The 15741-nt window shown below is 42.3% G+C and overlaps 1 protein-coding gene across 2 annotated transcripts in view; it reads right to left on the reverse strand.

Annotated features, from left to right (window-relative positions):
* LOC133410383 (neuropilin-2-like) overlaps positions 1-15741 on the reverse strand; it is a 91558-nt gene that overhangs the window by 37542 nt on the left and 38275 nt on the right. For both annotated transcript variants that reach the window (XM_061691495.1, XM_061691496.1), the window contains exons 7-8: positions 11717-11872; positions 2485-2629 (exon numbers count right to left, since the gene is read on the reverse strand). In XM_061691495.1, the coding sequence (XP_061547479.1) occupies positions 2485-2629; positions 11717-11872 (301 nt within the window). The remainder of the gene's footprint in view (positions 1-2484; positions 2630-11716; positions 11873-15741) is intronic.

Genomic DNA, 15741 nt, shown 5'->3' on the forward strand with positions numbered 1-15741 from the left:
GGGAGCCCAAGCGCCCGCAAAAACCATGAGCCCCCTATCCACAAAGCCTCTAAACCCGCATGCCCACACCACTAGGAAGACTGACGCGCGACCCAGCCTCAATCGTCTCTGAGTTAATTGTGTCCATGTTAGTCATGGGTAGGATAAGTGGCCATGTCATGCAATAATTCTGTCTATTTTTATTTTTATTCTGCCAGAATGTTCCAGTAAGTGACACGATGTGAGATTTTTTATTTATTTATTTTTTTTAGTGTTCCAGTTTTGTAAGATGTTTTTCTTGGTAATAGAGGAACAAATACAGGGCGTCGTCGATTTATGGTGGACGGTCCAGATATACGACATTTTGAGTTTACGAAATGCACACTGCATGAGAATACATCGTCACATGGCACAAGAAGGTATGCTCAGTTACCACCATTCTTTTTCGTTGGATTATTTTATATTTATGGGCAAGAATTGTTTTTCATACAAATATTTATTATTTATTATAGCTTCACTACCAGTGATATACTACAGTATATCACGTTAGGACCTACATAAAAAATCCGGTGACGTCGCTGCCGTAGGCATAAAACTATGTCGTAAACTGAGGACCCCCCTGTAATGGGTTGCTGCGTTTAAATATAATGGTGACCAGAAGCATCACAGGGTCGCAGTGAGTCATCGTCGATGGACATATCGTATTAAAGTACCACTATTGTCACCAACATTTAAATCCAGTAGCATAGAAGGCCTGAGTGGTCATCAAAAACAAGACAGATTTTATTCCTAAAAATTATATTGGAAGCCACATTATGTGCAGTTTGAACATTAACATTCCACTTACTGTATATTTAGGAAAATACAAAAATGTACATTTTAACTCAATAAATGTTGAAAAACAAACAATTTTTAAAGATTACATGAAATTTACAGGCACGGTGGACGTCTGGTTAGAGCGTCTGCCTCACAGTTCTGAGGTCCGGGGTTCAATCCCCGGTCCCGCCTGTGTGGAGTTTGCATGTTCTTCCCGTGCCTGCGTGGGTTTTCTCCGGGCACTCCGGTTTCCTCCCACATCCCAAAAACATGCATGGTAGGTTGATTGAAGTCTCTAAATTACCCGTAGGTGTGAATGTGAGTGCGAATGGTTGTTTGTTTGTAGGTGCCCTGCGATTGGCTGGCAACCAGTTCAGGGTGTACCCCGCCTCCTGGCCGATAATAGCTGGGATAGGCTCCAGCACGCCCGCGACCCTAGTGAGGAGAAGTGGCTCAGAAAATGGATGGATGGAGATGAAACTTAAATGTTAACTTAAATGTTAAATCCAACTGAACTTTAATTTAAGCAGTGATTATTTTGTGCACCACTAGATGGAGCCCGTCTACCACTAGTGATACGTGTACCACACTTTTAGAATCACTGATAGAGTGTTTGAATATTTTAGATCTTTTTTTGCTGGTCTCCTCCAATAACTGTATCGCTGCATAAGCAAATTCAATAATATATACTGACTGATGGCTGCTCTCAAAGCTTACTCTTATGCCACATGACACACAGTACAAGTGCAGGTTTTCAAATAAGGCAAGAATAGGAAATCGGAGCACGAAAAGGTGCAAGGAATTCTTTTGCGTTCTTTTAAGACACACACACACACACACACACACACACATAGAGACACACACACAAGCAGTATCATATTGTGTGTATGGGGTGTGATTGCGAGCCTTGTGGGTGCTGAAATAGGCCCCCCAGATAAGAGCATGCGCATCTGTCGCTCTTGATGGCCACTACAATGGCAGCAGTGAGAGAACCTAACCTAATAATGATACAGTGAAAACACAGACACACACACCACACACACACACAAACACACACACACACACTGATTGAAACCTGCACCTATACCATTCGTAGAACACACAAACGCAGACTCTCTAATTACGTTTTATCTATTTATAGTATTGAGCTGATTATGCTGGTTGAAATCCCGTTTGTTTGCCAGGGCCGCAGATGAAAGCCGAGAGCCCGTTACTCTCTGATGTAATCACCCACACATCACACTCTAGTATTATTCTATTAGGACCGACTGGGTTTCGTGTGTGTGCGTGCGTGCGAGTGCGTGTGTGGGAGCCTGAGAGGGAGGATAGGGAGAGGAACAAGGGAGGGCAAGAGTTTGAAAGCGCATGAGAGTGGGTGTGTTGCATGTGAAAAGGAGAGAATTAATGATGGAAAGCAGGAAAGTATGAAAATAAACTTTGGATGAATCGACGGATGGACAAAATGATGACACGAATGCAGAGAAATAAAAAAGATTTACGCACAACGTTTTCACAGGAAATGTTTTCTGAGGGAGTTGTTCTTGTACCGACCCACCTTGTGACCCAATGTTAACGCCAGTATATCACCCCCTATAAAACTACTAGCATGTTTTTACAGGAGCCCCTCGAGGAGATTGGCCGGAAAACCTCTGTTAAGCTCTCTAGAAAAAGATGCTTCGTCTTTCTTACCCGTAATCTGACAGCCGTAAAGCTCAAAGCGCAGCGCGATGCCGTTCTTCCACGTTTGAGGTCGAATTCGCACGAAGCGGGCCAGTACTGGCTGAGGGATCCGATTGAGAACCACCTCTGTGGCGTCGGTATTTGCATGGAAAACCTACAGAAACAGAGGAGCAGAAGGAATTAGAATACCAAAACACATCTGAGGAAGATCTCATGTGATGGTCTTGAAGTATAATCCCAAAAAAAAGAAAACAAAGAGATGATCAGAATTCGTACAATACAAAAACAAATCATACGGAGTCAAACGTGTGTTCACCCGGTAAAAGTAATGAGCAATGGGAAGAAGCCTTGAGGCTGTGAATCTAAAACTCCTTGGCAGAGGTAATAAGACGGCCAAGACTGCTCAGAAGTCATCTCCTTGTATGACGCACTTCTTGGGACTGAGCCTTGATTTTGATCTAATTTAAACACATCAAATTTTGTGGCTCCAGTGATGCCTGAAAGTCTTTGACTAAACATACTAAGTATTCAAAAACATAAAAAGTATTGAAAGAACCTTTGTGGTACTTCCTGCAATAAATCGAGTGTGGGTCACTCACAATTTTGACACTCCATTTTGCATACAATCAATCTCTTCTATTTGAAGAGCTGTAAAACAAAAAATAATAATAAAAAATAAGGATGGGATATAATTTCGTGTATGACTAAACCATCACAAGTTAGTCATGTTGGAAAAATACAAGCATACACTATTGTATCCTGTTTTAAATTATGCTTGATAGCACGGCATTGCTGAACAGATTCAAAACCACCAACTTGTATGATTTTGGAATGTGGAAGTAAGACGTAGATTCTAACGGTTAACACATCGTGCTGCCCAGTCTTTAAATGTCTTATTTTGAAATTATTTTGAATGAAGGCAAAGTCAGTTAAGGACATCAAATGATATGTGAGCGCTAGTTTTGGAGTTTAGTGCATTAATTTTGCCACACTAAAGGATCAGATAAGATTTACCTCCACTGACCACTGAAAACATATCACATGGCATCATTTTCTTGAGCTGAATGAAATCTTTGAATTGAGCAAATATTTGTCCAATTTCTTTATCTGGGCTAGTGGTTAGCACATCTGCCTCACAGTGGAGAGGTTGTGGCTTCGACGCTCAGCTCGAGCACTTCCTGTATGGAGTTTGTGTGTTCTGCCCATGCTTGTGTGGGTTTCGTCAAGGTACTCTGGCTTCCTCCCACATTCCAAAAACATGCATGTTAGGTTCAGTGAAGACCAATTTGTCCAGAGGTGAGAATGGTTATTTGTCCATAAGTGCCTTGTGATTTGCTGGCAACTAGTCCAGGGTAAACCCCGCCTCAACTGTGATAGGCTCCAGTTCGCCCACAATGGATAGATGGACGCATGTTCTTTATCTAACCTTAGTATGTAAACAAATGCATTTGACCAATGATTTGTGTTCATTGTAGTAATGATGTTGTTACTGTGGCGAGCAGTTAAAAAAAATACCCACTGGATGTTCTTGTTTGTTAAACCCTTGCATATACAAAGTCATTGCACTGGCGTGTGTTTTATTAGGGGGAGCAAAAATAAAGGCTACAGTTAATCATCGCCGCGCATATTTATGGTTCATGGTGGTCTGTTCACCGTGACAAGATTTATAAATAAATACGCTCTTGTTAGCGCACGCACAAACCCAGTGTATGTACAGAAATGCACTGTACATAATGTTCCTTTTCACAAAGAAAGAGCAGTATGAGGGCAAAGGTTGACTTCAAGACTCACACACAGACGCACAGTCTGAGGCCACCTTGTGTGTCATAAATCAAGGGTGTAAGTGTGCGGGAAAGCATCCTCTTCTCATGTCCTCTTGAGTTAAACACGCACGCACACGCACACACACACACACACACACACACACACACACGAGCAAACACACACACGCAAAGAAAAACAATCGTTATTTCTTCACACACAGTGAGCAAGAGAGAAAAAAAGACACACACACTGTCATCCAGTCTCAACTGTCTTCTAAACACACTCCACAGAACACACACTGTCTTTCGACTGCTGGTGCCCTCGGTGCCGAACCCCCCACCAAGTGCACATACACAAAAAATATTTCCTCTAACACACACACACACACACACACACACACAAACAAGCAGATAAAATACACACTGGATGCAGGCTCACATTGCCAGAAGTGTTCTTCTCTCTTCTCTGACATCATGACTTAATATTTCTGTCTCTATCTGACAGCGTCATGTACGTTTATGGCTGTCATCTGCGTTGGGCTCGGTTCAGGCAAACACAGCTGGGCTTCCCATTTTGTATTCTCTGCCTATTTCTGGCTTTTAGTTTGACATCTTCACTCTGTCTCCCTGTCATGATAACATGTTCATCTCTACATAAAATACCGCCTGTTGTTTCACTACAGCTGTTTCTCCTCTGTGCCTCGCTCTTTCGTTACAGCAGCATCGGAAACAACATGGTGAGAGTGCAGTAAACCTCATTCACCAGAGCCAAAGGCCTTGTAATTACTTGCTTGGGTGCTCATTTATAGGCATTTGCCTTGTTTTGTTTTGAGTGTTTTGTGTGTGCAGATTCATCGTTTCTCCCTGGTCCCGAATCATTAAAACAACAGAAGCCTTCAGGGGTGAAAAAGTGTGAATAAAGAAGCTCTCTGAATTACAAGAGAAGCATCAAGGCACTGGGCCAACTGGGGATTGAACCCGCGACCAAATGGGGGTACCATATGAAGGCAGACTCGCTGAACCGGTGCCCCTCTAATGGCCTCAATGCCAGTTAAATGAGGGAAAATGCCAAGAGGCCCCAAAAGACGTAATGGGATTGTAATTACAAGCGTATGTGCGTGTGTCACTGTGTAAAAAGTATAATTATAAAGTCTGACTCTGAGGATTTTGGGCTGGTGGTGGCCTTCTGATTTCCCTCGGTGGCCAGTGAAACTATTTCCTCGGTACGCTCGTCTACACAAATACACACAGAGCTTTGTTCGGGGTCACCAAAAAGAGCTGCGAATGTAGAGCGACTTCTACTGTGACAAATGTTGTTTTACAACCCCTAAGTAAACGCAAATCCCTTTAGTGGAAGGCTACTGTGCACATTTAACACCGTGATCTAATGTTGAGTTGTTAATGTTTTTTTTTTGTTTTTTTTTTTGCTTCATAAAATTATAAACTTCCTTAAGATTTAATACTAGAATGGCACTCTGACCTCTCTGCAGTCCAAACCAAACTGAACACCTTCGCTGATATTGGCCTTCTGAGATTAAGACTTTATGTGAAATTAAGGAAAGTAATGAAAAAAAAGACAGAATACTTGTCTTGGTTTCTTGCGCCATACTACACTTTCTCCAGTTATGTGGCTTTATGTGTAACGAAACAAACAATGGAATGTCAATAAAATATATACATAAAAAAATTATAATTGGGTGCATATTTTTAAAACAACTGCTTTGCCTTCCTGGATTTTGTCGAGAATTACAAAGTACACTACCACTGGTGACTGTGGTTTACTCGACTGACTTTCGTGCAGGTCGCGTGGTTCAATTCCCTTTTAGTGACGGTGTGAATGCTTGTCTGTAAATAGAGTATGGCCTCTGTGAGTGACGATTGACCAATTCAGCATGTCGTCCGTGTTAGCCCAAGGTCAGGTGTAATAGGCTCCAGCATCCTGGAACCCTGAACAGGATAAGCCGTATAGATAATTTATGGACTATATTACTGAAGACAACTGTGTGATTATTTATGCATAACCCGGTGTTTGTGTACAAGCATTAATAAATGTGTTTTTGGCTCTGCAAGTGAGCATCCAATGCGGGGAGGTGTTAGGTGATATGTAGCAAACCCCCCCCCCCCCCCCCCCCAACGGTCTTAAACTCCTCAATTTACTGTTAACAATGTAGAAAATGCTTGGGCAGCAATCATCTAATAGACTATGTGTGTTTTGTGAATGTTTGTTAATGGGCTGTTGTTAAAAAGACACAGCTGGCTGATAGCAGGATCTCGATGGAATTCCGTTACTTTGGCAGCAATGTAACCCGAGTTCATGTACGCAAGCGGGAAGGCGCCGAAGTCGTACGCTAACGCAGTACTAAAGTCATCATTACAGTAAATATTTTTAGGCCATAAATATCAGTGGTGGACTTTCAGGGCCTGAAAGACCTAATCTACTGTCTTGAATACTACTTTATAAGAAGCACTGACATACATTTACAACATGATTTCTAATATTTGTTCCATAAAATTATAATAATTTATTCTCAACTGTCTATTTTCTTCATTTTGTATCATGCTTCCAGAACGTGTATTTGGAAGTCGGATTTATTTTTTGTCCAATCATCTTTCAGCCTCTGTGTGCTGCCATGCTAATCTAATCTCCTCTGGGCCTTCAGAATATGTAGTTCAGAATGAGTAGGTCTGGCAGAGGTAACTTAAACTATACAGTATTAGCAATGGGACTGTTTCTTTCGTCAATCAGATTTCAAATTCGTCATCATCAATGATGTCAGCATTTTTACGTCCATTGCTTGGTTGGTCAGAGCAAAACTTGCTACAGCCAGCTTCAACAAGCAAAACTCCACACAATACATTTAATGATCAGCATCTTTGGTGAGCTTAATGTTTTTATCCATCCAGCCATTAATTTTCTTTACCGCTTATCCTCACTAGGGTCGAGCCTATCCCAGCTACCTTCGGGCGGGAGGCGGGGTACACCCTGAACCGGTCGCCAGCCAATCGCAGGGCACATACAAACAAACAACCATTCACACACAGTCACACTTACGGGCAATTTAGAGTCTTCAATTAACCTACCATGGATGTTTTTTTTGGAATGTGGGAGGAAACTGGAGTGCCCGGAGAAAACCCACCCAGTCACGGGGAGAATATGCAAAGTCCACCCAGAACTGTGAGGCAGATGCACTAACCAGTCGATCACCATGCCGCTTAATGTTTTTGAATTTAATTTTTTATTTTTTAATTATTTTGTCATGTTATGATATGATGAATTCTGAATGATTCTAAACTGCTCCAGATGGTGTATGTGGCACAGTTCCGTGCTGTTATATTGCGGTTTTCTACGGTATTGATGAGTTCTATAATTGCAACATAAGAGCGGTGGGTGGTATTAAGAGTTGGGTCAATCTCAACTGAAGCCCCAGGTATCAAAAGCACACCCCGTACCAGTAAACATGGCGGTAACGGAGTATGCCTTCTTGTGCCACGGGCTATTCGTACCCTCGAAATGTTGCATGTCAGGATGGTCATTAACAGAGAACCCAAAGGCCTTGAGCCCTGTGACCATGAGCAAGATACTGAACCCCCAGTTGCTCCTGATTCTGCGTCATCAGTCGGTGAATGAGGAGCCGGTGTTAAAGCGCTTTGAGTACCCTCAAAAAAAGAGTTTTTAGCTACACCAACAATGGTTTGCAGGGACCCACAACTTAAATTTGTGTGTCTGGCTCTCAAATTGGTCAGCGACTAACCCGGACACCTCGCACATTAACATAGATGCAGAGCATGAGGAGGAATACAACATGCTCACCTCACAAAAGAACAGGTGTGTCCTGTGTGTGCGTGTGTGCGTGTGTCGTGTCGTGAGCCCTTGGGTCCTTCGTCAGTCAGCCAGGAAGGACCAAGGCAGACACACTGAATTATTCAAACATCTATGATGTGCGTCTTTTGTGAATATGTGTGCGGACAGAGTTATAAAATAGTAAAACATCCTCCATCTCCTCGCATCTCATCACGCACGCACAGATACACACACACACACACACACACACGCAAGCACACACACTACTACACTACTGTGTCTGTGCGTGAATATGTTTGTGTTCAGTCCAAATGCTTTATAAAGGAAATGATACATGACTACCTGATAATTTCCCCATTTGTCCTTTTCCTCTCCATTTCCTCACAGAGCGTCTTCATTTATCACGTCTGTTTTGACCTCCGCCTCCCTCTTGATTTCTCTTCAACTCCCAGCCTTCCTCTCCATGTACTTGCACTTGTCCTTTTATTTTCTTTCCCCTCTCTTCACCTCCTTGCAGGCTGCGCTGCGGAGGCCAGCGGATCTATCTGGAGACATCTGTGCAGGCAACACCCTCGTCTGCTATTCTCATTATTCCCCTTCTGCTCCCTGGCGCCATTTGCGCTCCCATCCATCCATTCCATCATCATCTCGCTCCCAACTCCCCCCCTTGTGTGCACTTCTTTCCCACCTTCTGCCGCTTTCATTCACTCACTTGTTCCCAGGAAACTTTCTAACCCGGGCTTTCCGAGTCACTCTGTCCACTCTATCAATTCAGTGGACTGTTTGAGCTTTTGTTTGCGTTGCTCTTACTTTCCTGCAAGTCATAGTGTTTTCCATATGTCTCATCTGGCTCACATTAAAAGCACTGAATGACATTATCAAATACATTACCGATCACACAAATCATTACTGCATGTGACAGTTGCACCTCCCCTACGGGCTCTCACCCAGATGTTAACATTCGTTCAACTATGTATATGCTTGTATTCCGCGCCTTTATTCTCATGCCTGCAATAAACAATTGCAATTGGGATAAGTGCTTCTTAGCAAGGGCAGAAACCGCTATTGTTCATTATATGTTGACCTTCTTTTAATGTTTCTTGCTCATAAAACCCAAACGGCAACAATTCAGCGAGATTAACGTGCCGTCGTTTATTCGAGCGGCGTAAACTTTCCGATTGAGTTAAGGTAATGGGAAAGCTGAGAGGTGGAAAAGAAGGAGGGAAGGATAATGCAAATGAAGATGTGAAGAGTGTGCATGCATGGACAAGAGGGAGGCCCTTGATGGATGGAGAGATTTAGAGAGAACTCGAGAAGGGGCGAATAAATGAAAATGTCTGGCAAGTGGTCACTTTATTAAGGACTTTGATTTTGTTGCACGTGTACTAGGCTGTAGTTGATCTCCAAGGCATGCAGTAAAACACTTATTTTCTCATCTGTCATTCATGTAAAGGTACATTCTCTCAGTAAATGTGTCCATCTGAGCCTGTTGTAATGGGATCCAGACCTGAGGAAAAAAAATCCTGTTGACCACTGCTGTTTAATGATTTATGCATTATAGCCGCTTATGCCATTTCGAATGCTGCTGCTTTGCCATGAATGTACGTCAGCTAAGACGAGCCATCGGGCACCGGCTGATAAAATAATTTCATCAAGAGATAAATTGTCAGCGGGTTTTCTCTCTCTAGTTAGCTTTGTCCAAAAATGTTGCTTCATCTTTTATGAATTCATCAATAACACTGCAGCGTTAAAACCAGTGGGAACAGTATAATCTAACAAATGAAAGAAGTAATGACCCTGAGGTGAACAGTTAGTTATATGACAATGGCCAAGTAAAACTGTTTTTTTTTTAAATATATATTTTGGAAAGTTTCAAAACCATAAGAACCGTCAAAAAGCCACTATTTAATAGTAATATGCATATTGGGCCAGTAGTTTACCAACGGTACTTTGTAAAGAAACACTGAACTTGATCTAAACGTGTCAAGTAAAACCTGGCATTGTTATACCATTTTAGTTTTGGCTGTGATGTCTTTGCACCTTTCAAGATCTCTTCATTCTCCATTCGGTGTAGTATTAAAAAACATCCTTTTGACACCCATTTTCAGTTTGTGTCTTCAGGCTTCAAAACCCTTTTGTTACGTTGAGTGGTGCAAATGGGGAAAATGGTCACTCCCGACAATCGCAAATGTTAAAATCTGTTGAATTTTGATTGCAAATCCTTAAATGTGTTTTCAACACTGAATTCGGCAGAGCCTCGGCATGTGCAATATGTGTAACGCGCCCCAAAATGCTAAGTGAAATGAAATAATATTAGGTAATAGCATGACATGTCTGTAATGCAAATAACGAGAGCCGAACAAGTGCACTGCGGTAGACCTTTGTGTTGTTTATTATGCAGCTCCCCTGCCACTGCACGCTCACAGTAGGGCAAGTGAGGAGGGACACTCTGGGATGCAGCATTATCATTCAAAAATGTCCCTGACTCACCAGGGCCCCTCTAACATGGTTGCAGGATGCAATGTGCGTGCGTGTGCGTGTGTGTGTGTGTGTGTATACAAGACAAGGGAAGGATATTATCACCATGTAAATCCCTCCCCTCAAAAGATTTAACTCGGGCAAAACGTGAGTAACACATGCACATCCCATCTGTGTCGCTGTCATCATTCAGCTGTGAAACAGCTTTCCATGGTTATGCGGAATCAAGCAGGATTATGGGTGCTGGTACCAACCACAAAACATCATCATCAAACTAAGTTCTTTCCATTTAGACGCTGAGTCACCTGAATGCTTCATCTATGAAAAATTCAATCTGCAAAGCCTCATTACTATCCCTCAATATGATGTTTTTCTCTTTAACCCCAAAAGAAGCAATGTTTTTATCGATTCCCTGGCCATTTCAAACCTTTTTGAGTCTTCAACTCACAAAAGAATCAAGAATGCTTTCACTGCTTCTCAAGAGTTTCGAGAACATTTTGTACGGATGTTTCCGTGAGCGAACGGCTTTGCATGAGTGTTCCTGAAAGGTTTAGAGCCGAGCGGGAGACATGGTGTTAGACCGCAGGACAAAATGTGTGGACCGCTAGCACGGGAGGAACGTCTGTGATGGTAAAAACAGTCGCAACCGCTGGACCAGTGCAGGAATGCTTTTCCCATTAAACCACAGTGGCAGTGATTTTAAGACCTCTGATACCATCTGCTTGTGTTCTTCATAGCATCCCTTGACTGAAATGCAACTCGAATGCTTTAACACGTTAGAGGAGCAGCTTAGAAGAGTGTTCTCTCAGGCTGACAATAATCAGAACTTTTTACTTTTTTTTAAGTAAGTAACAGTAACCAGATGTGATGAGAAAAGCAGATTGTGCAGTGTGGTCGCATGCAATGATGTAAGGTATCATTAGGAGATTGGAGACGTGTGCTTGATCATTAAAAAACCCTAAATTAAGCCAAATGAATGACGGTGGCTGTAATTTCAGACAGACAGGTGGGACTTTTTGGATTGTGGTCAACTCTGTTGCTGAATATTCCATCTCATATTTCTTTCAGCCATTAGCACATATGCCCATGTCAAAGCCTCTGTCACCCAATATTACCCACACTATTTGTAGTTGACTTTCTTCCGACCTGTACTCTTGGGGGATTATGAGAGGGTGGGTGGGCTGAGCTCTGACCTTACCTTATGATTCTTGCCATGTCTGTAAACCATCCAGTCCTCGCCATTGGTGCTGACCTCTAGCTTGAACGTAGTCACATAGTACGACTTTTGCGTCTCCTTGGAAATGGCACCCTGCATGGCGATGCCTGTGATCACCTTCAAAGTGTAGAGGTCCACCTGTTAGCAGATATTGTAGAAAAAAAAAATATTCATCAGGATAAAATTGCGCTATTAAATTATTGAGACCCCAAAGGATGACACTCTGCTGGGATGAGAATTCACACAGATGAGAACATGGGATTTTCCACATTAAACTTGGTTTGACATTACAGCTTCTGGCCCTGCATACACAAAGCACATATATGCAAATGTTGAGCAAAATTGTATGGTGAACATCACTGGAAGATAACCTAACCTATTATAATAAATAGGCATATATTAGAAATCTGTAAGAGGTTGCTCACAAACAAACAACCCAATGAAAACATGACTTCCATGGCAGATAAAACCTGCCCTCATGGAAAGTAAGGTGAAGTGAACATAAAAAAGTCTTGCATCTTAATTTGCGCTAATCTATATTTAATCAAATTGAAATTCAAGTCCTAGACCCTGAATACTTAATCTGTCAACGGGTCCTCGCAATTAATGTCTTAAAGTGTGAAGACGGCTCGAAGACAGACATAAACATGCAAATACAGACATCAACGATTCAGCGTCCATCTCTCACCTTCGCCATTCTCTTTTATGCTCTTCATCTCACGTTGTGCCTTCGCTTTTTCTCTCCTTTGGCAGATCGATAGTGATGACCAGGGGCTCATTTTAATTTCCTGCCATACAATAGCTATAATCACCTCTCCAGCCTGATTGTGGATGCTCTGCTGCATGCGCTGTCTGCTGTTAAAATATGTGGCATTTTACCTGAACTGCAATTTCGACCTTGCGTCTACTCTTTATGAATTAGGGACGTCTCTGAGTATAGGCGAGCCCGGCTCAAGAAGTAAAGCCTCACAATGACTTTCATTAACCTTGTTAAACTGTTTTATTATGAGCTACAAAGGAGGATTTATTTCATTTACTGCATTATCAAGAGGTTAGCTAATAACGTGAAAGGTGTGGGCCACAACATTATACAGTACATAACATCTGTGTGGTAAGAATACGTCATGCTGCACAAAGCAAGCTGAAAATACCACCATTTATAATTCTGATTGTTTTATATTTATGGCCTAGAAAATGTTTTAAAAGAAATATTGACTGTAACTAGACAAGACAACGTAAGAACTAAATGTGTAAACGTACAAATCTTACACCTTACGATCCATCTAAATTCCAATTGTGTGGCAAACCAAAGGCTGGCATTCAGAATAGGATGATGACAATGTGACTACAAATAACAAAAACACTGGAGATGTTGGAAGCATAAGCTCAGTCAGAATGTGTGATGTGTATATTATGCATGTGAGTGCTGAGCGGCCCACCAGGGTACAATACGCCTCACCATGGGAGGTAAAATGCTGCATTTGTTACCTGTCGGGAAGACAGGTGTTTTAGACTACTCCCACCACACACACACACACGCACACACAAACACACGCACGCACATACTTGCTCACTTAGGGTCAGACAGAGATCCACCAAGACACCTAATCGATAGTCCTGAGCTGAGGAGAAGAACAGATAAGAGGGGGTGAGAAGAGGTGAGGAGTGAGTGAGATGCAGAAAAAGAAAGAGAAGGTGGTGAAGACCCAATACAAGTTAGAGCAGAGCGGTAGAGACGGATGCTAAGTGAAGCTTCCCTGGAAAGAATACTCATCAATCACACAAGTGTTGGAATAACGCAGCCACCAGCACTCACATCATCAATTTGCACCAAGCCTCACACTGGACCACAATGCAGGAGCAATAACAATAGAAGAGAGCAGAATAGTACCAAGCCCCTTTCACACTGCCTGTTAAAGCCAGGATTTTTTATTTTTTACATTTTCTATGGTCGCTGTTCAGTGCGAATAGCACTGACACTGAAATAAGGGCTGAAGTCGAACCACAAATTTGCAGGCTTCGGAGGTAGTATCGGAGGCGGGATCGATAGGGAATGGCGGGAATCTGGGACTGGACACGGACATGTCTGGCTTTGTTGGGCGCTGCGTGAAAGACACGGGCGGGTAAACGCTGCCTCAACTGATACGTCTTCGATGTGGAAATTTGGCGGAAACTGTGTGAAAGAGGCTTGCGTGGGTTGGCACGGCAAAGCGAGCTTGAGCCGCATGGACACGCACACGGACATACACGTGTGGAAACACACACAGAAAACCACGCAGACACACGCACACACAATTGGACACACACACAAATTGAAACGCACGCAGGCCATACACATTGACACACATGCACACAAACACGGACACACACTCATACATGAACACACGTGAACTGGAAACATTGACACACACATACACACACACACAGACACACATACAAATGGACAAACTCATGTATACTCACTAATGGACACACACAAACACACGAAACACTCATACACACTTACACATACACACACACACACATGCACACACACAAGGTGCAAGATTCAAGTACTGGACAGGCATGATGGCATTTACGACAGCTGCTTGTCAAGACAGGAGCCGTTTCCTCACTCACATACACAGCAACACAGCCACACACAAACGCATACAGCTACACAACGCTGGGTGTTAACACAAGGAAACAGCTGAGGGTCTCAATGGAACGCAGCAGTCTTACAACAACGCGATTGGTCAGCAGTAGACAGACAGAAAGACAACATGAGGGGTCACCTCCATTTCCAGCCGACTGTCACAAACTGTTACAGTCCCAATGAATGAACGAGTGTCACACTCATAATGACATCCAAACGCGAGCTGAACACATGGAAGGAGCAATGATGTCAAGCATGGGACTATTCCTGTATGACTTCTTTTAGAGTTTGAAAAATATATCAGCAAGAAGACCAGTAAAGTATGATCCATTATCTGTTTGGACAGTAAGACAGGAAGGAAGTGCAGACTGATGGGACCTTGACCTCATGCTACTTCTTGGCTGCAGTCCCTTCCTGTGTTTCATGTGCTAGACGTTGGCCACAGTCGAGTCCTGACATTTGCTACTGCAATTCTATCGTTGTTCTAATACGACTGTATTAGAAGGTGAAGCTAGTATATATTATATTAAGACAGAAAATCTCATGTAATCACAGCAGAGAGCAAAAACATGGCTCCTGAATAAAATTAGGAGTAAAGGAGTCCATCCATTGGAATGAGACTACAGAGAGCCTAGAACATGCATGCATGAACAGGTTTGTTGTGATACTTTAATCAGGGAATATGGTACGTGAATGTTTGTGATTTGCTTATTCCTTTCTTTGTTATTAAAGTGCAACCACGCTCCACTAGTTTGTCAGAAATCAATTAATTACAGATGCGCAGCTGCACAGCCATCTCTGTGATTTTCTCTATCAAGTGAGGAAGTTAAAACCTATATTGTCATTTATTTGTCCAAATTGTGATATGCAGTACCGTTTTTGGCCCATGTGTGGATGGAAAACAAAAAAAATGTGTTGAAACCATGAACAAAAAAAAAATCTGGACAAACAAATCCACGTTGTTCAGTGGAATGCCTCTCAAATTGTAACATTCAAGTCTGCTGCCATGTGTTTCACCTCAGTGTTGATCATTTTTGTACGCAAGCCGGAACGGACGTTAGTCTCGCACTAACCTACATTAGCGCAGTATTTAAGTCATAATTATACTTATATATTAAGTAAAAAAAACACTTCTATGCCCTGAATACAAATCAATTACAACAGTTAAGAATGGCGTGACAACATATTCTTACAGAGCAGCGCAAACTAGTTCATTATGCAGTGTCCAAGTGTCGTATGTGACTACAGTCCTGTTGTAAACCGAGTACTCCCTGTATTAGTAGAAATGCGTTCAAGCTTAGAGGTTCACAGGTTATGGGATACAATTACAAAAGCAGCAACTATAATTTTTCATGCAAACATCTGTTATGTT

Source organism: Phycodurus eques, chromosome 12, assembly GCF_024500275.1.
Source record: "Phycodurus eques isolate BA_2022a chromosome 12, UOR_Pequ_1.1, whole genome shotgun sequence".
Classification (NCBI taxonomy): domain Eukaryota; kingdom Metazoa; phylum Chordata; class Actinopteri; order Syngnathiformes; family Syngnathidae; genus Phycodurus; species Phycodurus eques.